General features: G+C 38.7%; 1 protein-coding gene and 1 pseudogene across 2 annotated transcripts in view; one reads left to right on the plus strand and one right to left on the minus strand.

Moving 5' to 3' along the window:
• The first annotated feature begins 361 nt into the window (after positions 1 to 361).
• The window catches only part of PDE11A (phosphodiesterase 11A), a 312,968-nt gene continuing 288,660 nt past the window's right edge, over positions 362 to 24,669 (plus strand). The window contains exon 1 of one of the 2 annotated variants that reach the window (XM_016152597.2): positions 362 to 1,588. In XM_016152597.2, the coding sequence (XP_016008083.2) occupies positions 677 to 1,588 (912 nt within the window). In that variant the 5' untranslated portion in view covers positions 362 to 676. The remainder of the gene's footprint in view (positions 1,589 to 24,669) is intronic. The other variant, XM_016152596.2, reaches the window with a different exon arrangement.
• Positions 23,298 to 23,416, minus strand: LOC118613920 (annotated as a pseudogene).

Here is a 24,669-nt window from a genome sequence, read left to right on the forward strand (position 1 = left end):
GCAAAGCATCAACACTCCCTTGTACTCGGGGCTCCCACTGGGCTCCCGCGGGGCCTCCTTGAAACGCTGGGAGATTAAGTGCCCTGGAATAGGAAGGGCTGTAGAGGTAAGGAAGGAGGGAGGGGAAAGGAACAAGGTGCAGTTCCCCCTCAATTCATGTTCCAATCAGGAGTTGCCTGTGTTCCCAGTCGCCAATTCAAGCCGTCCAGAGACCCTTCCAGGAACCGCCTGGCATCCTGGGCCGTAGACTTTGGCTGGTCCCGCGTCCGCGTCACCCTCTTCCCTCCTCCCTCCTCCCTCCGGGCTCTGTGCCTCGCTCAGGGGCGTGTCCTGTCCTACCTCTCTTTCAGCGGCAGCGGCGGCGGCAGCAGCAGCTAGAGCAGGAGCAGCGATAGCTCGGGGTTTCCAGAACAGGAGCTGTGGCCGTGGCAGCAGCTCAGTGTGGGCATCTGTGCGGAGCAGCAGTAGCAGGAGAGGGAGGGGCTGAGGTTCGTACCAGCCACTCTCTGAGCCTGAAGGAAGGGGCACCTCCCAGCCCCTTAGGAATCCACTGCTCCGCAGAATCTTGACACCGAGCTGGGAATACTGGTCGGGGTAGACATGTGCAAGACCAGCTAGAGGGCTAGGAAAGGTAAACATTGGGTACAAGTGTAGAGAGGCAACAAAAGCTGGGACCATGACAGCTTCCCACCTGGACTTTGGGGAGGTGGAAACTTTCCTGGACAGGCACCCAGAGTTGTTTGAAGATTATTTGATGCGGAAGGGGAAGCAGGAGATGGTGGAGAAGTGGCTGCAGAGGCACAGTCAGAGGCAGGGGGCTTTAGGCCCAAGGCTGGCACTGCCTGGCACCAGCAGCTTGGCTCACGTCGATGGCAGAGGCAGCAGCAGCGTTGGTGGTGGCACTGGATCAAATGGCTCTGGCAACAGCCAGCCCACTCTGGGTGGCGGGGACTGTGGTGGGGTACCCCTGAGTCCCAGCTGGGCCAGTGGCAACCGGGGTGATGGGAACCTGCAGCGAAGAGCTTCTCAGAAAGAGCTAAGGAAGAGTTTTGCCCGCTCCAAAGCCATCCACGTGAACAGGACCTATGATGAACAAGTGACCTCCCGGGCCCAGGAGCCCCTGAGCAGTGTGCGGCGGAGGGCACTTCTCCGGAAGGCCAGCTCCCTGCCCCCCACCACAGCCCATATTCTCAGTGCCCTGCTGGAATCGAGGGTGAATCTGCCTCAGTATCCCCCTACAGCTATGGACTACAAGTGCCATCTCAAAAAGCATAATGAGCGTCAGTTCTTTCTGGAACTGGTCAAGGATATCTCCAATGACCTTGACCTTACCAGCCTGAGCTACAAGATCCTCATCTTTGTCTGCCTCATGGTGGATGCTGACCGCTGCTCTCTCTTCCTGGTAGAAGGGGCAGCTGCTGGCAAGAAGAGTTTGGTCTCCAAATTTTTCGATGTGCATGCAGGAACCCCACTGCTGCCCTGCAGCAGCACAGAGAACTCAAACGAGGTACAGGTCCCTTGGGGCAAAGGCATCATTGGCTATGTCGGGGAACATGGAGAAACAGTCAACATTCCTGATGCCTACCAGGTAGGACTTGCATTGTCCCCCTTCCAGAGCCCCATCGGTTTGGGAGCCAAACTTTCAGTTACCCTTTGACATCCAAGAACAAATTAATTTAGACTCTTTGCAATATGAATCTTGCTGTTTAAATTCCTTCTGAGTTTAGACTAGTTAGAATGTTACAACACCATCTTTGATGTCACGGTATTTTCCTAACACACAGTAGCTTGCGGACAGTTTATATAGCACAAAGACTACATTTTGCATCCACTAATACCACATGTTTCTCTGTCAAGATATTTTGTCTTTAAAAATATCAAAGTATGATTTTAGAATACATTTACTAGAAAAAGATGTCTACTCCAGATTTCAGTGATAGTCTCAAGACAATAGGCATGTTGGTGTGTCTGATGTCTTTTGGGGACAATAATGCATTTCATTCTCATTCAAGGTTGGAAAGGGACAAAGTGCCTACTTCTCTATCCCCTTCTCTAGTTTATAGTTGCATGAGTTCCAAGGTAGGGAAAAGGAAAAAGGGAGGAAACTCAGGGAAAGAATGGGCCTATGACCCATTTGTATCTATTTTGACACTTTAAGCATCTATTTTAACTGTTTTGTTGTTGTTCTGTTTATAGAGGTTTGTGGAGAAATAGAGGGATTATTTATCTTTAGGCTGGAATACGGTATTTGCAGTCAGCTTTGACAGGACTGAGTATGAGGTTTTTAGTTCGTGGAACAAATAAAAGCTGATATTCTTTTAGCAACTCTGAAGGCAATAAGCAGGGTGAACATGCTAGTTTCAAGTGGGAAAGGAAACCCAACATGCTGTCATCTGGTATTCTAAACCTTTCATTTTCACAGTGATTCAAATTTGATATTAGATCCTGCATCTGAAAGCCAGTCAGTTCTAATTTCTTCAGTATCTATTCACTGACTGTGGTGAAACTGGATGCCACTATCTATAAGACGTCTTCAGGGTCCATGGGAATGGAAAGTTCTTATCCTTGGTTATGAAAGTATCGGACGAACACTTCTTCTGGTTGTCTAATAAAGCTACATGTTTTTTTAGAGTTTGGTTGCTGTTGACCACAATAGCAAAAATGGTGGAAAGAATATTAAAGGTAGAATTTTCTCTGTTTCAACTGAAAGTTAACAGTTTTACAAAGAAAATTGACTAGCTCGTATTAAACCCAAGTTTCATGTTTTTATGAGATGTCTGTTAATGTAACACTGTAATGTTAAGGGATGCCTGTCAAAATGCCATTTTACTTAACCTTTTGTTATTGATTAGGTACATTCATTATATCCTTCTTGAAGGCTGTTAGGTTTAGGTCAAGGAAACGGTGAATGAACTTTAACAAGTGTCTATTTCTCTATAATCCCAGAAAGTCATGGGAAGAAACAAAAGCATTTCATAATTGATATATCGAAGATTCTGTAAAAAGATGAACAAACTCTTTCCTAGTATTTCCACATCCTTATTGTATGCTTGGGCAAAATAAATAAATAGATAGATAGATAAATAAATAAATAAATAAATAAATAACCAACCAACCCTTCCTACATAGATGATACTTGTTATAGCCTGGAATTGCAGTCTTTCCTCTTTCTAGCCTTTTCTTTTTCTTCACCATCTGATTTTCTCCCATTTGTATAGCTTTTATTTCTTACTCATATCCTTCAGCTCTTAACTTTTATTTAATACTATTCATATATTGATTGTGTTTTCTTCAAGAGCAAAATTCCTGGCTTCCTTAGCAGATTAGTTATCTGCCTGATGACTAGAACTGTGGCTAGAGGTGTTATCACAGGCATAGAAAATTAGATTTTCAGCAGCTAATGTTTCTTCTGGGCCTTATTCTTACTTTGAAGACAGAGTATAAAGCAAAGTAGCCTTTTAATATTTGAAAGCTGACATTGGGAAAGGAGAGTTTGGTGGATTTTTGTTGTTGTTGTTGTTGTTGTTTTGCCTCCCAGGGTAGTAGGAATGGCTGTTGTTGGGAGGACTGGCAAAGTCAGGGCAGGGAACGGTGTTATGTAGTTTAAGGTCTTAGTTCACTCCTTGTCTTCATTTCAGTCTGCTTAGAAAATTTATGTTTTCTTTCCCCACTGCCTTCTACTGTATCTTTTTAACCTGTGTTTTTCTTTACTAATACTATTTTTTTCTTTATTGTACATCACAATTACCAGTAGTGTGACTTTGGAAGAATTTCTTAATCTCAGAGTCTCAATTTCCTCATCTGCAAAATGAGGATAACACCTGCCTGGCAAAGATAATTGTTTTGAAAATAAAATGAGATATTGCATTAAATTCCCTGGGCCATTGCAACTACTCAGGTCATGGTAACAGTTTATGATGACTATAGTGATGTTTAGTTGGCTAGTATTATTTTTGTTTCTTTTTATCTCATTTTCAGTTGTTTTTCTTCTTATCTGGGACTGAGACGTTAGCTAAGCACATTTTAACCAGCCCAATCTTTCTCTAAGCCATGCTTCACCCTTAAATTAAATATTTTAGAACCAGCTTTACATTCAAGGAATAGAGGGATTAATATCTACCCTTCCATCTTCTACTTAAAATTTCTCTAAATGTAATTGATACACTTGACCATAACCTATCCTATCAAAAGTTCCACATTTTGTTCCTCATATTACCTCATGCATTGTAAACTTTTTATAGAGCTGTATTGATGTTGCATCCTTCCCAAGTTCTAGCATTTTCCCCCGTCAATTTTCTGCTGTTATAAATTTCTCTTAATGAAAACTTGACAGTCTTCCAAATCCATGTTCTTTTATCATAATGTTATTGTAATTCTAATCATGTTATAAACATCTTGAAGTTTCTATGTAAAAATATAACCATGCTCCCTAATTCTTCATTAACTACTCACTTTTAAGATGTTTCTTGCCCAGATTCAACTTATGTAGTACTTTTTTCCTTCAGGAGATAAAAATTATCACACATAGTTTCAAAATTTAATCATTTGATAATTAGGTTGATGATCCTCTTCGAGGTTCAGAATATGGTTAGAGAAAGGCATTGAAGACACTTATGAGATTATGATAATAAGAATGCATTCTGGAGTCAAAGATAGACTATTTAATGAAATATTAAAGTCGAAAAGTTTCGACAGCAAAAATACTCCTCAGTTTATTTTTCATTACTGTTTCTCAATTAATCCTAAAAAACAGACTTGAAATTTGGAGACAAAGAATTGCAAATGGAAAAAATGTTCAATTTAGGTACTTAGTGTGGATCCCAGTGGCTACAATTTACCTTTTCCCCCTGACAGTTATAAGTTATCAAACAGCCCACTTTAATATAGAAATGAATAAATTGCCCTCAGTAGCTTGAAAATAAGAGCACTCAAGTAACAGGTGTTCTCTTTGAGATTATTCTAAGCATATAGAACATAGCACTTTAAACATTAATAAAAAGTGTGAGATATTTTTGTTAGTGTTGTTGTTAATAATGATACAGGTGTTTGATAGCCTTTGGGTTTGAAAAGCAGCCAGGATGTTTTGTTAGGTGAACTGAGAGAAGGAAAGGGGATGACGCAGAAGGGTTACAGGTGTGCCAGGCTTTCAGAAAACCTGATCTATTTACACAACAGATTCATTTATTCATTAGTTTCAACAAACATACAGTGAGTGTCCATTATACATAAGGCTCAGGTCAGGGGCCTGTGAGTGTACAAAGGTGAGAGGGCATGCTTCTTTTTCTTCTAAATGCTTACAGTTAAGGGGCATGTACTATTCACAAACAACTAATGCCAAACACCAACTAAATGTCATTAGTCTTAGAGGAAAATGGGGTCATATCGTTGCTGGGCTCATGACGGAAGACTTCATGGAGGAGGTGGTATTCAAAGAAAAATGTTTTAGCATGATCAGGATGATGTTTTGGGTCACCTGGTAGCAGTGGCTGAATGGTTTGAACAAGGGAAGTCTCAAAGCTATGAAAATAATTAGGAGTCTATAATGATGGTCTGGTGGAGCCATGATGAACAACTGAACTAAAGCAGGAGCACTGGAAATGGAGGGCAGGGGGATATATGGGAGATGTCCTGCTGGTGTGGATAGTCAGTGATGACTCAGATTCTAAATTAGGGTGATATGGAGAAGGGTAATGCTGTTCTAAAAACAGAAAGAGAAACTGGGTAAGTAAAGATTTTAAGTAGAGCCAGCTACTTAAATTTATGGAGCTCAGACCCTGGCTGGAGGGTCTACGGCCCCAACCCACCAGATGTGTGACCGCTTTCCCCCCCCAACCCCCGCCCCAGAGATTTCAACCTCCATGCTGAGAAATTCTCAGTACTTGAATTTGGGGTGAATGAGTTGCCTGCTAGATTCGCCATAGTGCTGCCTGCTCTGGGTTGGGGTGACCACAGTCTTGCTCCTCCCCTTGATGGCATGGGACATGCATCTGACCTCCACACACTCTCAACCAGATGTCAATCACGAGCAGAGAGCAAAGGCAGACATGGGATGTGGGCCTCTCCCTCAACCAGTGTGACCTGGTTATGGCTCCTGGTTTCAGGGTACATGACAAGAGGATAATATGGGTGGGGCCCGGGACACCAGGAATCAGGAAATTAGTGGCCAAGAACCAGTCCTGGGCAGGAAGTGGGAGGGGAGACTGAATGTGAGCTGAAGCTCCAAGCTGCAGGCTCATACTCCACTGTCCTATGAACTTCAGAGCACAAAATTGAAGATAAAATTATTAAGAATTTCACATAGTACAGCATTAAATATTTCTCAAGCAGGGGGCCCCCATCCTACTGCCCTGGTCACATGCCCATGAAGCTGGCCTTGATTCTGAGTCATATTGAATCTTAGGTGGAGAAGTTCAGTTTTATTACAGCCGTGTCTACTGCTTTTACACTGGCCTCAGCTCCATCCTAATTAAGTTACATGCCATTTTCAATGCCTGGATAGTGCTTTTGTATTTCTGTGTTTTTCATCCTTTCTGCCAGTACATTTACTCTATCTCTGTTCATTCAAATCTTGCTCTGCCTACTTATAACATAAGAAGGAAGAGCTGATTGCTTATCCTTGACAGAAGAGATGGAAAACGTAGCAAAAAATTATACACAAAGCTGTGTTTAACAATGCATGCATCATACTGATATACATATTAAATGACAATAATTCATTTTTCACTGAATTTTATTTTTCATTTCATTTTAGAATAATCTCTAAATGGAAATAACTATACTTAAAGTGTTTGGCATAAGAAAGGATTAATTTCATGTATTTAGAAAATCAGTGACAAAACTGCTTCATTCCTTGAGGAGCCAGTGCTGACAGACATGGGTTTATAGTCCTGTGATTAACTTGCTGAGATTTGCTTAAAAGACATCTGTTGATCCCACTCCAACACTAGTATTATAACGGAGTTTTATGAAATCTTATTTCAATTTTGTATATTGTGTTTTAAAAATTCCCCCAAGCCCCAAAACACGTTCACTAGCTCAGAACCAGATTGGTTTTGTGCTTGAAGCAGGAAACATTTGCTATTTCAGCCCCTCTTCCTGACGGACACATGATCATGATAAACACTGTGATGAATTACAATTGCTTCTTTGTACATGAGGATGGATTACAGAGAAGTACAGTTCCTACAGAATCATGGGGAGGTAATTTAAGGTTAACTTATTTTTTTCCCAACCCATAAGCTGAATGTTTACTAATCTGGCCAATTTATTTTGGTTCCTGAGGTTTAGGTCACCTGTTTATTTACAAGACTGGCTTAATTTGGAAGTTAGTGTTTCGTGTTTAATATAGTGTTGAAGAGTCATATGAAACTCTCCTCAAAAATAGCTTTGAGTTATTTTATAGGAAAGTCAACAAGATCCTTGGGGTCCACTACATGCTGCTTTAGTCACTTATTTTAAGGATGGTGTTCTGAGTATAACCACATTCTTTTGGAAATTGGAATTTGAATCAAAGAAGAAGCTGTTCAGTCATAAAATAGTGAGTTAGATTTCTAATATTTTAGGAGAAACTTTGATTCCTGGTTATTTATGGGCATTCAGGCTTGATTCATTCATTCATTCATTTGTTCATTTTTAGGATTTAAATAGTAAAGAAGTTTTCCTGGAATTAAAAGAGTGTATTTTCTATAATTCCAGGGATTTCTTATTACTTAGTTGGTTTCAATGACAGAATAGTGGTTTTACACATTAATGAAAAATTATGTTTTCTATCACAAAATATAGCATTAGGCTGTTGCAAATTTAGTTGCAAGGAATCTTTTTCCCCTGAATGAAAAAATGAGGAACCTTTGACATATCTCTTTAGGGTGTCAATTTTTTAAAATTTTAGACATCAAAAGAGAAACTGAAGCTTCACTGTTGATTAACATTAACTCCGTTTATGGAGCACTAAACTGTGAGCCAAGCATTAGCTCATTCATTAGTAAGCATTGTCTCTTTTAATCCCTTCAGCAATCCCTGGAGGTAGCTATTACCACCCCCATTCTACAGAAGACACTGAGGCTTGGAGAGGTTAAGTAATTTGCTTAGAGTCACTCAGCTGGTAAGTGAGGGAGCTGGGATCCATACAGACCCTTGGATTGCAGACATTTCTTGACCACCCACTCCCTCTTGTAGCCTCAACTGACCATTAAGTATTGCATGCACACTTTTGTCTATCCCTTTGCCTTCTTTTTGACAGTTAAAATTTTTACACCCCTCAAAGGTCATCTACATGAAACTCTTGGTAATTCCTGCCCCATTCTACCCAAACTGGACATGATCTCTCCCTGCTTTGAACTTCTGTAATGATTTAATGTGCTCCTTTCTATTTTTGTAGTATTTTAATCATCTGGGTATTTATATGATCTCTTGACTGTGAACTGAAGATCAAGATCATGACTTTTCTTTTCTCATTCCCTGCAGTGGGTCTTATAGGGCTTAATGAAAGGCTTTCTATTCAATTGAGTAATTATCACTGACAATTATGTAGTCAGTTCATCCACCTCCAAGCAGAAAGTTCTACCTAGTCAGGCAATATAGACAGATATACCAGGAAATTCATCCCCTGAAAACATCTTTTAACTCGTTGGACCTTATTTTGTAGATTTTTTTTTTTAAAAAAATAGGGTTTATGAATCCAGATAACTGGTGAATTATCTGAATTATTTTTCTGCATTGGTCAAATCTTCTCATGTTAATTACTGGATTCTTACCTCCCAGTCCCCTCCTTTGCTTTTTTTCTTTTTCTTTCATTTTTTTCTTTTACTCCTTTCCATCCAGAGACTATGTTGTAGAGAAGGCAGACTGCCACTGACCAAATGGTAACAACAATCAATAGTCCACTGCCAACTTCTTCTAGGCAAAAGCATAGGATGGATTGTGACTATTCTGGCTAACTACATTTTCTAGTTTTCTCATGACTACCGTGTTCATACAATAGTACAACTTATTGAAGGTAAAATGCCACCTTCCAGCAGGCCTTGCAGACATTAGAATTTTTTTTGAAAATCCTTTTAGATACATAGGAGATTATATTAACTAACCTTTTAAGTATTTACAAGATGGCTTATGAAGCCCCATTATTGCACTGACCAACCTTATAATTGTTTATTTTTCAGAAGCACTGCTCTTTCAAGTTTACTGGTTATATATTGTGTGTTTTATATATGCCCAAAGGGTCTCATGAAAATTCAAACTTCTGAGATGGTTGTATTTATATCCTACTCTTTCTAAGATGTAGTTATTAGATGTCCCTGGGGCATGTCCAAGTGAGAGCCATCTCTTTCCCTTCTGTTCCTTATAGTTGTCACCAATAAATTGGGTGGTTGCTGCACCTTCTCCTCATCCTACCTCCAAAATCAAATATTAAGGTATTTATGGATAAGTTGTACCACTACTTTTGTTATGTAGAAATTAACTGCCATAGCCAAAGCTGAAAAGGAGTGTGTAGCTACCAGAATCCTGAGAGAGCTATAGATGAGGGAAGAGCCAGAGCTGTGGTGCTGGGGGAGAGGAACTCAGCCACTGGCAAACCGTGACCTGGATGAGAGGGAAACACTATCCTCTGTTTCCTCATACCCTCTATTTCCTGCCAGTGCCACTCATTGGTTGAACTCAACCTTGGTTGAGGCCAAGAGGGCAAAGGGATCCCTCATGTAGTGGTACGTAGAAGTCAGTCTCCAGGCACAGAACAGGGCATTGAAAGGCGGCAAGTGCATCTGGAGAGCCAAATGGGGACTATATAGAGTCACCAGGGGTATCAGTTTACTCACCAGGGATGTAAGTATAGAACTAAGTCAGGTAGGAATATCCTCCTTTTATCTGAACACCAAGTTTCATCAGTATATAGAGCAGGGTATATAGTGTATATAGTGTATGGCAAGGTATATAGAGTATATAGTGTATGGCAACCCCTGCGCCATACACTAGTACCAGTCCATGGCCTGTTAGGAACTGGGCTGCACAGCAGGAGGTGAGCAGTGGGCCAGAGAGTGAAGCTTCATCTGTATTTGCAACCGCTCCCCAGCGCCAGCATCACCACCTCAGCTCCACCTCAGATCATCAGGCATTAGATTCTCATAGGAGCACTGGTCCCTGGTGCCAAAAAAGTTCGGGGACCACTGATATAGAGTATAATGATCGAAATTTGTTGAAAACAGGCTCAGAAGTGTCATAATGGTATTTGGCTGTTTTTTTCCTTCAAGTGATTCTGTTTATTCCCAATACTCTATTTCCCAGAAGAAACTGCGTTAGAGGTAACCTGGGCCAAACACACATACACAGAAGAGATGACTTTAGTCTAGTTTATGAAACCTTTCCCCTGTACTACCTGATTAAGCCCATTTTGTTTGAGAATTGAATTCTTAGATTGCTAATCACTTTATTAAACTCTAAAGGACATCGGAGTGTAATAGAACATGCTTTAGACAGGGAGACAGGAATCTTGAATTCTATTTTTTGTTCTGCCTTAGTTTTTTCAACTGTAATATGGGGATACTATATCCAGACATGTCTACCCCACATGGTATTTTGTAAGGGCATACTCATTAAATCTAATCATTAGATTTTAATGAGATAATGGGAAAGCATATTCAAAAGGATAAAGTAAGAAATGTAAGGTTTTATTAATATTTTTAGAAGCACAGTCCAGCAGGCTTTATTTACAGGCCCTGGCTCTGGGAAGGGCCTTGCACATAAAAGAAGAACTTTGATTTAAAATGTGTTATTACCTGTATTTACTATATTTTCTGTATTCTTGATGTTCCAACAGTCGGGGCCTTGATCCTGGAGAGACTGCCCCTCCCAGGACTAGCTAATAACTGGAGATAGCATGACTCCCCTGCAAGCACTCCTTTGATATACAAACCAACAAATCCAGAGCCCGTTTCCCCAACTATCTCCTTTATCAGACTCTCACACACCAAGCCAGTATTTCCCCCTGCCCTAAGACACCCTAGAGCCAGGTACTGGACAACTAGGGATCATCTCTATAGCCCAGAGTGCATCAGAATTATTCCAGCTATCTAATCCTAAACTGACTCTGGGACTCTAGCTGTCTCACCCATTTCTTTCCGAGAGAATCCCAATAAAGACTCTAGGCCATGTCTGCCCTTTTCGCTCCTTCCTCTTGACTGACCCTTTCAGTCCCCATGTGGGTCTTCATGGTATGCTGTGCCTCCTGTTTCTGGGGGCCTGTGAGTATAACTTTCCTCCTTCACGACAATCCTTTCCATGTCTACGTATCATATCATACCCGATTAAAACAAATTCTAGGTTAATTCTATCAGTACTACACTTACCTGATGTTCTATACACAGGTAATGATTACTTTAAAAGTAAAGTAATCAAAAGCTTTAAGTGAGCATTATACAGTTGGAATTTACTGGCCATAATATACATATTGCATTTGACAAGCATAAAAAAAGGTATGTTAATTTTTTTTCTTTTCAATTATTATTATTATTATTTTTTTTACAATTGATCAATGTCTCTTTTTCTAGTATAAAATGCAAAAGTATCCCTTGGATTTTTGGATTCCCATATAAAATATCCAGATTGATCATTATAGTTTTATTCTCAAAATTCTAGGGATTTTAAAAAATGACAATATTTGGATCCAGTACTTGTACACTAAATAAATTCTAGCAGCTGACATTAAAGGGAAAATAAACACTAAATCTCAGTGCTTATAATTGAGCTCTAATAATGTATTTGCCTGGATGGAATCTATGACACAATTTTATTCTAAATGTGTTGACTATTCACTAAAAAGGTAAGCTTTCCTTATTTTCTGTTTGGATGTGGTGTTAATTTTAATACTATGCATTATTCTTTTTCTACTTATGCTGCCTATAGTACTTTATCAGATTATCAGAATGTTTTAACCTTTACGTTTTTTTCAATTTAAAGAAATTAGCACTCCTTTTTTTTACTTAAATGGCTGTGCACAGTTTAATGAGCTAATAGTTTTTATGGGTATTTGGCAACTTAATGTGTATGACTACATATTTAAAGTTTTAATAACAGCTGTAATGGAATTAAGAACTGTAGGCTTGGGATATTGTGGGAGATATTATCCCAGGGTTGCTAAGGAAACCAGCCTAGATTTTAATTTTTTTTTTTTTTGGTATAAAATGCTCTGGAAAAGTGAATCTATAATCCCTTGCCTCTAATGTCCACCTTTATGGAGTACCCCCATTTCCCCTTTAGCCTCTTCCTCCTGTGGCTTCCAGAGGACACTTGGTGATAGGGTGTATGTGCTATGCAGTTGTTCAGGCTGGCTTCTTTTTTTGTCTTTAGCTATGTGAGACTAGGGTCAGGTTCTTCTCTTACTTCTGCTTCTTCGAGCATTGTCTTTGAAAGCCCAGGAAGCCATAGTATCTGCACCCCTCCTCCCCCGCCTTTTTTTTTTTTTTTTATCATAGCCAGGAGGTTATCACGCAGACAAGCAAGGAAGAGAAGAGCCCGTGGCAGTAAATGTGCCAGAGATTGATTAAGCAGGCAGAGAACAGAATCTCTGGAGAAGAGGCTGATAGCATAGCTGGGTGCTGAGGCATCTCTCTCCTCTCTCCTCCATTCATTTCTTAAATGAAGAAATAAGAGAAACAGCTTCTCATTTGGTCCCTCCTTTTTACCATGGCTGCTGTGAATCCCACTGAATAACCACAGAGGAACTGACACTCAGGGAGAGTCTACTAAATTGAAATGGAAGGGGCAAGAAAATAGTTTTCTACCTCTGAATTAACCAGATTGAGATGATCTGCTATGTTAAATTAAGGAGTGAAAAGGTTAACTGGAGAAAGAGGAGCCACTCTCATTGTTGAAATGTTTTATACCTAAGACCTTAGGTTTCTGTTAAGGAGACAACTGATTTTATTCTTTAGTAATAACCTCAAAAGAATCAGGATCAAGCATTCATGAATGAAGCAATATAACAATATTAATAATTTCTTATAGCAACCTTAAGGAGGCTGTATAATTAAATGCAGAATTATATGGAAATCATTTAATACAAAATGATATGGAAAGATCTGAAGGCACATAATTTGCGGGACCCAGCAAGAAATTAAAATTGAAGATTGGCAGAGGTCAGGGAAGTCCAGCTGTCCCAACCCATGACAGATGGCAACCCCCAAGGACTGCAACCTCTGTGCCAGAACATGCCCTGTGCTGGATCAGGGTGGGCAAGAGGCCACCACAGAGTTGCTTACTGAACATACACATACCGTGGTACTGTCTTCTTGGGGTAGGGACAGCCAATGCCTTGCCCCACCCTGAGGTACCACGGGTCCCCTCATACCCATGCCTAGGACCTCACTGGGAATGAAGGGCAATAACAGAACATGGGTACCCCTTCTTCCCATCCCCCATCAATCTGACCCTGTTGCAACCCTGAGTAGAAGGAGGTAGAAGTTGTGAGGCTCGGGTAGGGAGCAGGAGGCTGAGAACCATCAGAAGCTGGACTATGTATGAACCCTTGGCGCATGCTCTATCAAACTTCACCTATAAAACACAAATTCAACTTAAACTTCAAGTAGTGGGGAGGGGGGCTTCTTAGCATAGGGCCTTGAGTGACTGTATTGGATGCACACCCATAAAGCTATTCCAGGGTGGTACCTATACTATGACTTTAACTATAAGAATACATAATTAGGATGGCAAACTTCCCCATGGAAGTTCATTATTTTCTACCTACTTCCATAGCACTTTGCCAATATGACTCTTGTTATTTATAACATTTTCGTTAATTTAAATTTTGGCTCACTTGTCTTTCATTAAATTGTGAGCTCCTTGAGGACAGATACTATGACTTTCTCAGTTTTATAGCACTCCCTGTGTGCGGAATAGTGTCTAGCATATAGTAGTGAGGTACTCAATAAATATTTGTTATGTGAGTAAGTGAGAAAAGACATGTAATTGAGAATTTGGCCACAAGAGCAAGTGGCCTAAGAACTACTACTAGGTTAGAAGGTCAGTTAAGACCAGGGGTTTATCTAATAATGCTGAACTAGGTCACTGTAGGTCAAGGGTCCTTTCATTTTCTTAGACATAGGGATGGGTTGGGTTCCCAGGTCAAGTGGTTAGGTAACAGGGCTAACGTGGTCCAGGCTGTGAATGTGTTAGAGAAATGAAGGGACATGGAACCAAGCAATTTGTCTACTACCAATAGAGAAGAGGAATTAGCAGAGTTGGGAGGATGAAATCAAGACAAGAAAGGTATCAACTCTGACTAAAATAATAGGTTTGGGGCTTTGGGAATATCATGGTTATGTAGTTAATAATGGTAATATTGGATGTATTCAGAGGAGATGTATTCTGCTATTCATATGTTTACTTAAATGGAAGTAGTGACGTCTTTTAGGCATCAGTACTGCCATTTAAGTAAACATATGACTAGCAGAATAGAGTATAAAAGGTAAGAATGAAAGCTCTCTGATTGGGGGGGAGGGGAGTTAATTTAAGCCAAATTAATGTGTGTATAGAGAGGACAGCCCCCAGCCTTTGATGAAAGCAAACGCAGCAGCACCATCACCACAACTTCAATTTCCCCCGAAGAACCAAACGTGTTTGTTTCTCTAGTCTGTACTTGTTTCCAGGAAGCATCCTCCAAGATTGTCAGATTCTTTTTTGGATTCTGGATATGTTTATTTGGATTATCTGTCATTAACTTAGAAAATATTCAGTCCTTTTAGAAGTATATAATTCTCTTCAAGTGATCTGTGACTAGTTAAGTTAGTTAAATGACACTTTCAAAGACGATGATCACAATTGTTAATGCTCTGAAGCTCGGTGGAACAATAGTGTCAACATTTACCTAACATATTTCAGAATCTTCTGAACCTCTGGCTTGCCTCAACCTCTTTCCTTTTCCTCCTTCTTCCAATATTTCCTTTCCTCTCTCCATTTCTTTGTCTTGTGCTTTCTGTGTCCTCTTTTCTGACATTCCGGTCTGTCTTTCTTGTCAAGTTGCGTCCCCTTGTGCCTTTTCCTCCCCCCTTTCCCACCTTACCTCCCACCTTTTATCCTTCAACTCCTGTCTCCCTTTTTCTTATTCATTCTTCTCTCTTTGTTCTGTTTTCTTCTTAACCCTCCCTGACATTAATGATCTTAACATAAAATGGATATAACATGAAAATAAGTATTCGTTCCCAGTTTTTAATTTCAAATTAAATTTTAAAATCTCTCAGGCCTCCTTTAGAAAGCAACTGTTTTTCTTCTTTGCTTCCATGTGGCCTGTGGTTGTACCTTTCTTTCTAATTTTAAAATCAGGTACATGAAATATATATATTTTTAAAATACACAGATTTAAATTACATTTCAAACTGCTACTCCCTGTGGCCCTTGGTTGTAATTTGTTTCTTGTGGGTCCATGCTTTACAATATAAAAAGGACCTTACCCCTCACGTACATTCTAAGTAGAACAAGTGACAGGGCAATTAGCATTTAAAAACTTGGTATACAACATCCAGGCTTTTATTAAAATGAGAACAATGATGAATATAATTTCTTTGATACATCTCCTAGCCCAGTATCCAGCAGGAATTCTTAGCAACAGCAACACAGAAGTTACCATGCTAGCAGTTCTCAGGCTGATTGATTGTTTGAGGTCTTGTCTCAGTTAACCTAAAGTTCCTGATGGTGAATGTCCCCTAGAGGGTTCTTTTTTTCGTTTTGTACATAGAAAAGAAATATTTTCCATCCTCCTAAATCCACCAGGAAACATGTGGGATTTAATCACCTCTGTTATTACATTGCTTCTTCCTCAATGTATTAACACTCTGAAATCTGCCTAGTCATTTGTAAAATTCAGCCACAGGACTTGCTGCTGCCCTTCTGTGACAATTCGTCAAAGGGAAAGGCAACCAAACTTTATAAGCTGTGTGGCTCTGTTTCCTAGAACCGATATTCTCTCTTGACTGAAAACCACATCGAACCTTAACATCTTCATCTTGCTTCATTATTTCTAGCAGAACATAATACCTGGCTCCTGTGTGGAAGTGGTTTTTTTTTTTTTAATCATTCTAGCTTTATGAAAGATAATTTTTTTCTTCTTTGATGGAGGAATCCATTCGTTATGAGTGCATTTCTAATTCTCAAATTTTCTATTAAATGTACAAAATTATATAGAATAGGCCAATTTTTCAACATTTGAAATAGGAAAACTTGAATAAATGGACATTAGTCTACTTTTTTCCCCTGCCTGGCTGTCACCTTTGACAAACCATTATTTGCCTAAGGAGACATGTGTTGTAAAACATCTGTAATAATTATTATTACAATAGAAGTATTAGTTTCTCCATTTTTTAATGTTCTTTGCAGAAATTCCATCTTTAAGTTTCTTAGTACATTTGGAACTGAAAGTAATGTTTCTTATATTTGAATATTAATTTGAGCCTGGCATTTACAGAATTATCTCTTGTGATCTTAATAATAATCTTGTGAGAAAGGTAGAGTGGGTTTTTTCTTCTTTCATTTATAGATTAGGAAACAAACAGTGAGACCTCCCCCTGAGGCTACAGGGCCATATGTGTTAGAGTTAGGACTGTATTCCTCCATCACTATTTCTCCCACTCTTGAGCTTTGAGAATAACAGTGAATAACATCTCTCTTTTTAGCCCTGATCTAAGAGAAATATAACAAAAGAGGAGATGGGACATTAAAATATCACATTTATAACTTATTAAGCAGATACTGAAATACAGACTTATATTTATAGGCTTGTACTGCCAGAATTAGGTAGACCTATCCTCCAAGATACAGACAATGCTGGATACCTACCATCCTCCCCACATAAAGGCCTATCCCTTCGAAATTTAACAGCATTGAGGAACAGGGCAGAGATATACATTCTGTGAGCAGCCTGACTTTGGAAGATTAAAGGCTGGGCTATGCACACTTAGTTAACCTTCCTAGCTCCCTAGTGAGGTCGCTTACCCTACTTCTATAAGGGGGAGCAGCAAGGGGTGGGCCCAAAGACTAGAGAGGTTAAGGGAAATCTCCTTCTCATGGAATTCAGGTGAGGGGGAGGAGTCATTCCTTCTCTCATAATGTTATGTCACCTCTCAAATAGATTATTGTATCTGAAACATTGAGAGAGCTCTTTCTGTCACCACTCCACCCTGCAGCATTCTCCTGCCCCTGTTTTATCTTTCTTATCCTAGTTACCTAAGACAAACCTAGGCATCATTTTTGAGTCCTTTTTATTCACCTGCCATATCCGATATTAGAAAGTTCTTTTGATTCACTCTTTAAAACAAATCTGCTCATTTTTCTCCATCTCACTATGATAATCCCAGTCCAAGTCAGTATTATCTTTCACCTAGGTGATTGAGTCTGCCTTCTAATGGTTTTAATTCCACTCTTAACCATTTCCCCCATAGGACGTGCATGAGGAACAAAGAGTGAGAGCAGTGGATAGGAAAGTGGGGCCAGATTATTTGAGGTACTTGTCACCTTCACTTTGAAGACAACCATGGAAGGCTTATGAACAGGAGAGGGGCACAGATCTGGGCTACTCTAGACTTGTGACCCAGGGGCACTTAGGCAGATGACCTGCTCTCTCTAGGCCTCAGAATCTTCACGTGTAACATGAAAGGGCTAGGAAAATGATTTCTAAGACTCTTCCAGCTCTAAAGTTTTATCTTAATTATGGAAGCAAAGAACAGAAACCTTACAAAACAATTCTCTTCAAGTTGTAAAACTCATAGTTTTGTAGCAAATGAATTTTACCTCTTTTTGTACACAGAAAAGAAATATTTTTCATCTTCCTGAATCTACCAGGAAACATGTGGGATTTAATCACATCTGTTAGTATATGTATTAACACTCTGAAACCATTTTAAAAATTTAGCCACCAGACTTGCTGTCTCTTGAATGAGCCTCCTGTCTGAGACACTCATGGTGTTACCAGTGGTTGTTCCAGAATGGTATCGGAGGGAATCAGGGCTGCCATCTGGTTGGAAGTATATACTAGGGCACTTGTAATGAAGCTCTGTTTGCCTAGCAACACATTGTCTTTATATATCTTTAGGAAGGCTGGAGATAAGCTATGCCTTGGTATTACTATTGGGTGATATCGTAAAGAAATGATTTGGGTTCAGGTTTGCTTCCAGGTCTTCCTATTAACTGCAATAGAGGATATAGCCAACTATCATGTCATGAGATTTGAGTCCTTTGTCTCCAAGTCAAATATTGAAGAAAGTTTTTATACATAATTTTTCTAGTCCAAGAACACTAATGAGCTCATAGGAATAAGATAGGCCCTAGATATAAGAACAGTGGGAAAAAGATATTGGACAATGGTGTCTACCCCAAACTAACAATTCACAACCTATAGTCCTATTATAGTTTAATTCTCCTCACTATTTCTGGCTTTTCCAATTATTAAACTCTCCAAATGTCTCTGAGAGCCCACCAGCAGTGAACAAGTTAATTAGCAGTTAACACTAAAAGAAATAAATTGTCTACCTGGTAAGAACAATAATGGGACCAAGGACTGAGAAGAGTAAGGGAAAGCCACAACAGAAGCAAAGATGAACTGACTAGCTCCACTTTGCCAAAGGCAAACCATGTCTGCCTGATTGGAATGGGGCAGTCAACAACCTTCCCCAACTAGATATACCTCTAACCTTCTAACTATGATTTTATCATTCTAAAGTTCTGATCCCAATTCTTAAATTTGAAAAGAAAAGTAGAAAGGAAGCATTGATGATTCTATTACAGAGGCCAACCACCTTATCAATATATTTCTATGTTTATACAACTACCTCAGGATTGTTCTGTATCATAAGGTTTATAATAAAACCTTCCAAAAATGCCACTACAAGTGAACAAAAACTGACATTATAATGGCACCAGAAAAGACATTCTTACATTTTATAGGCCATAAATTATCAAGTGCTAATATAATGTTTTTCGATTCACACATAGGCAAAAATTCATATCGACTGGATTAATGAAACCAGAGAAAAATTAATAGCAATAGCCACCGTTTATTGAGTATATGCCATGTACTAGGCACTATGCTAAGATTTAATCCTCACAAAGCTCCACCATTGCTTTCCACAATGAAGGGTTTAATAACTTGCCTAGGTTTACACAGCTAGTAAGTGGCAGAGCGAGATTGCAAACCCAGGTTGCCTGACTTTGTCTAGATTCTATGATTTTACTACTATGGGAAATACCGAGGATTATACTCATGTTTTGCTTACACATGCAAGGTCTATTCATTTTATTTATGACAGAAAGTAGCTCTGTGACAGAATATGAAGTTCAAAAATCTGTTAGAATGTTTTTCAAAAGCTGTATTAGTAATTCACATCCATTGACATCAGGCGATATTGATTATTTACATGTAAAGATCTCAGCAATTGTATCATGCTTGGAGCAATTGGGATGAGATGTCTCAGGTAATGCCTCTGAAGACAATAATAATAATAATAATAATAACAACAACAACAACAACAACATTTATAAGGAGCTTTCTATTAATTCATTTGTTTCACACAACAACTGTAGAAGGTAGGTCTATTATCAATCCTCTGTACAGTTGAAGAAACTGATAGTGAGAGGTTAAGTAAGTTCCCCAAGATTACACAGCTAATAATTTCGAGAGCCACGGTTTGAACCCAGATTATTTGGAGCCATAATTTGTGTTCTTAAGTATACAACCTACCGCCTCTGTTATGTATAAACAAGTCACGAGCTACTCTGCAACATCTTTTTACAATGCCCTTTGCCAAAGTTATAAGACAATTCTGACATAGACTACAGAGTTGACATTTCTGGAAGCTTGGGTGTGAGTGTGCAACATGGCGAGTTCCTTTAAAAATGAAAACATTTCATTTTTCATCACAACTGGTCAGTAACAAAACTTGCTAACAGAATTTGTTTACATCATTAGAAGCTAACTGAAGAAAACTGTTAGCATTTCCCATATTTTAGGAATATTGATAATTTTCAAGGCAGAGCTAGAGTTATTCTCTGCAGATTTTATAATTGCATATATCCATTGTAAAGCAGGAGATGTACTCTTGTCTCTAAGAAAAGACCTGGTGCTCTTGTGTATATAAGCAAGCAAACTATCCAGGAATAAATTGCACATTTCCCTTTACTGTGAAACTTTTTGGAAGCTATGGGTAAACTGTAAGTAGGGCATCGAATTTGTAGCCATAACAGTGACTTTTTGGTCCAACAACTCTTTGCTGTTTGGCTAGAGGAGAAGTCCTTTGGGGACATTTGTTGCTTTAGTCACAGATTTTTTTGATTGCTGAGGACAGACACCCACCGAAGCAATCAAAAATAGTAGATGGAGTGAGGGATAACATCCCGGAAATAACATCTAGGGAACTCTCACAGAACTCAAGACAGGAAGTAAGTCAAGCCTTGTAGGGAAAGGATTTGGGAAATGGAGAATTCCTAATGCTGCTTCTCTGATTCCTGTTCTGTGTTCTGAATGCAGTGCTATATTTGTATAACACTTTACGATATAAAAAATGCTTCAGCCTATATTATCTCAGTTCATCCTTACTGCTATGAAAAGTAGGAATCATTATCCCCATTTAGAAGGTGAATAAACCAAGGCTTAGGGCAGTTAAATGGCCCCAAATTTTGGAGCAAAATAGTAGCAGAACTGGGACCGGAAATTCAGGGCTTTAGGCATCACATCTCATGTTTTTTTGCACTTCCTAGGAACTTCCTATAAGACCATGATCATGAGAGATTTAACTTGAGAGAATATATCAGGAAACCATACATTACACTTACATATCAACTTTATGTTTTTGGAAAATAAAGTAAAATCAGGATTCTAGCTTTACTTCCTTTGGACATTTCATTATTTCTGTGAAATGAGATGCACTTGGGAAAAGCTATTTTCAATTCGTGATGTGCTTACTGTTCATGAAGCAAGAGCTTCAAGCTTTTGCAGGGGCATACTTGATATCTTCTGCATTGTCCTTCTGCAGAAATCAACTTTTACTAATATATTTTACCATAGCCTGCAAGAAAAAATGTGACCATGGTGATGAACTGGCCAATAAGAAGAATGAAAAAGTGTTAACTTCTGACTCTGTTCTAGTAAATTAAGTTGAACATAAACTACAGTTTATTACCACAAATAGATCTCTTTATTGTTTTGGAGCTGCATTTAGCAACAATGTGGGCAGTGGCCCTGAGCACAAATGGCTATCTCTTCAAAATAGCATAAAAAAGTCCAAGCTTTAGACTCAAGCATCTCTGAGTTAGCTCTCTAGCTCAGTTATTGGTAAATTACTTACATTATGTAAGTTACTTACCTTTTTTTAGCCTCAGATTCCTCATGTATATAATGGCACCAATCATATTTACTTTGCATGGCTGTAGTGAATATTATTTGTATGTAACATACCTCGCACAAATATCAGGTCTATGGTATGCTCTTGGTAAATGACAGCCATCTTTTTATCTGAAGAATCAGTCAGTTTCAAAATTACCTCAGTGCCTTTACAATTTAAATAGATCACAAGCCTCATTTAGTACCTCTTTTAAAGACTAACTTATCACATGCAATGCTGGAGTAACTGGTATGACACTGTCTGCTTTATGCTTGTCTACTGGCTTAGAAGACCAAGATTGAAAGCCAAAGTCATGAACTGTCTGCTGCTACTAAGCCAGATTGTGTTGCTGCTCTCTCTTCAAATTTTAGTGTCAGTAAAATCCTGACCCGTCCTTTCTGGGTATATCTATATCTATCGTATCTATATCTAGTACTGAAGGATTTGGCTAACATCTTGAATTTAATGTGAAGAGAGGGCCCAGTAGAGAAATCTGCTAAAGAATTCACGTAATTTTAAGGCATCAGTATGAATTATCTGCTCATGACAGATACTGTCTGTGAGGAAAATGGCATTGATTCTTATCAAAAAGCATACTATTCCTTAAATTCCATTTCATAAATGTGCACTGAGTACTTAATATCGGCCAGGCCTGGCCGCATGAACCACAAACAGAAATTGTTTTTATGACAATATTGGTTAGAATCTATGTCCAAAAGCTATAATTAATCTTTATATTTAAAACAAAACAAAACAAAACAAAACAAAACAAAACAAAAAACCTGTGAAATATCTTCCTCTCCAGCATCTTAAATGGATACCTCACCACTCACATCCCAGGGGCCCAGTAGCTCTTAATCTTAGGAAATTATTTCAGATGTATTCTCCCACCATTTTCTGCTTCCCACCAAACTTCCCTTTGAAAAGTCTTCTTTGAAACAGTATACCTAGATTATTTCTCTCTTGTTTGCCCTTCTGATTGAGTGCTTTTTACATTCTCAGCTTTCTGAGTTGGCTTTCTTTTCAACTGCTCAATTAAGGACCACAAGACAAAAAAATAACAGGGAAAATTTTTAGTAACTTTTTGCTAGTTGCTGTAGATCTGGACCAAAGTTGGTTCAAGTTTTTATAATTAAGTTCAGACCATGTGGCATGTAAAATCAGAGTGTGCTGTTCTCTATTATTATCCAGGCTCAGTAACTTATCGCCTGTGGCTTTGGGTGTATTGCTTAACTGCTCATGGTAATGTCAGTTTCTGTATATGTAAAATTCCTACCATACAGTTCCCAGGGTGTTCTTCCCAATAGATGACAGCAGAGGCATTAGTCTTCTGTCACTGGTGTTTTGGATATATTTCCTTAGTATCTGATCCACAAAATAGAGGAATCCAAAATCCTGTGTTAGCCCCTGCTGTCAAAATTGAGTTGTTATTAAGCCCACATGATACATGCTCAATAATGCATCAGTGAGATCAGAAGAGGTTCTTCATTCCTGGTTAAAATACTGTCAGCCAAGGAGGAGATGAGTGATATGACTGCCTGGAAGGTCTGCAGCTGAATGTTGGTGAATTTGTTCAGGTTTTTTTCTCTAGTTGCCTGCTACAATGATTTAGTTTGAGGCTGATACAGAGAAGTTTTTCAGCAAGAAGAAATGTCTTGGTTATAGCCCTCTTGCCCCTAGCTGTTTTTAAATATTTCTATGCAATTTAATAATAATTTAAGAGACTTCATGGTAGAGTATCTTACATATTTTTTGGATTTTAAAAGCAGGTTTACCATTCTGAATGTTACTTAACTAAAGTTGATTTTAGAGTTTAGTATTATCACAGTTTTTGAGGAGTTTTTTTGTTTTTGTTTTTTTAGGTGGGACAAGCCTTGGTTGACCTCACAGATTGCAAGGACCTTATCAGTTTACAATCCCTTAGTTTTTTCATTTTATTTTTTATGCCTACAGCACCTGGTCTTCCTAGGTGGTCTCCCATCCAAATACTAACCAGACTTGACCCTGCTTAGCTTCCGAGATCAGATGGGATTGGGCTTGTTCAAGGTGGCATGGTCATAGACAGGAGTTTTTTTTAATACTGGGAAAGTTTACATGAAAAGAAGTTTTATGAAATGGTTAAATATTGTGCATGATTTTAAGTGTTGATGTTTTTATAATTTGAGTAAATCATACTAATGGTATCACCATCTCCTGAGGGGAAAAAAAAAGCGTGTGTCTTGGGGTGGGTGTGTGATTGAATAACTTTTTTAATGACCAGAAAGATGAAATTAAAATGACAATGAGCTACAATTTTCAACACACCAGATTGGCAAAAACTAAAAAGTCTGACAATATTAAATGTTAGTGAGAATGTGGAATAACAGAAGCCGACACATATTGCTAGCAGGAGTGTAGCCAGTGCAGTCCTACTTTGGAAAACAGTTTGTCATTAATAGTAAATTTGACATGTGCTATGACCCAGTAATTCTACTCCTCTCTCTATATATATATTCTGAAGAAACTCTTATACAGGTATATTAGTTTCCTATTGCTGCTGTAACAGGTGACCATAAATTTAGTGGCCTAAGACAATACAAATATATTCTCTTAAATTCAGGGGGTCTGAAGTCCCAAAATCCAGGTCAGCAGGGCTGCGTTCCTTCTGTAGGCTCAAGGAGAGAATTTCCTTGCCTTTTCTAGCTTCTAGGGTTCATCTGAATTCCTTAGTTCATGGCCTAATCTTCTGTCTTTAAATATATTTCAGAGCAGCACAATATCTTCCAATCTCTTTAATTCTGAGCCTCCTACCTCCCTATTTATAAGGACCCTTGTGACCGTATTGGGCCCACTGAGATAATCCAGAATAATCCTCTCGTATCACATACTTTATGATGAACCCTGTGACTGTCCCCTCAATCATCTTTTCATATGTTTATTATTTTTGTTTCCATTTCTATGAAACATTTGTTCATGTCAGTTGCCCATTTTCCTACTGAGTAAGCCTTTTCTTATTGATTTGTAAGAACTGTTTATATATCTTCTGAACACCAATCTCCTTACTGGTTACATATATTGCAAATACCTTCTCTATTGCTTGATGTTCATTCCTAATGCTCAGTTCAAGTTTTTAATACAATCGATTGATCTCATTAAATTTTGCATTATTTTCTTTTTAAATAAACAACATTATAAGGGAAATATTTTATATAATTATATAATAATATTTTATAATTTGGTATTTCCTATCAAGTATCTAACCAAATTGCAATTCATTTTTGTGCTAGAGTGTAGTATAGGGATACAACTTCACTTTTTTTCTATTTGAGTAAAAATT

This window comes from Rousettus aegyptiacus, unplaced genomic scaffold, assembly GCF_014176215.1.
Source record: "Rousettus aegyptiacus isolate mRouAeg1 unplaced genomic scaffold, mRouAeg1.p scaffold_m13_p_2, whole genome shotgun sequence".
Taxonomy (NCBI): domain Eukaryota; kingdom Metazoa; phylum Chordata; class Mammalia; order Chiroptera; family Pteropodidae; genus Rousettus; species Rousettus aegyptiacus.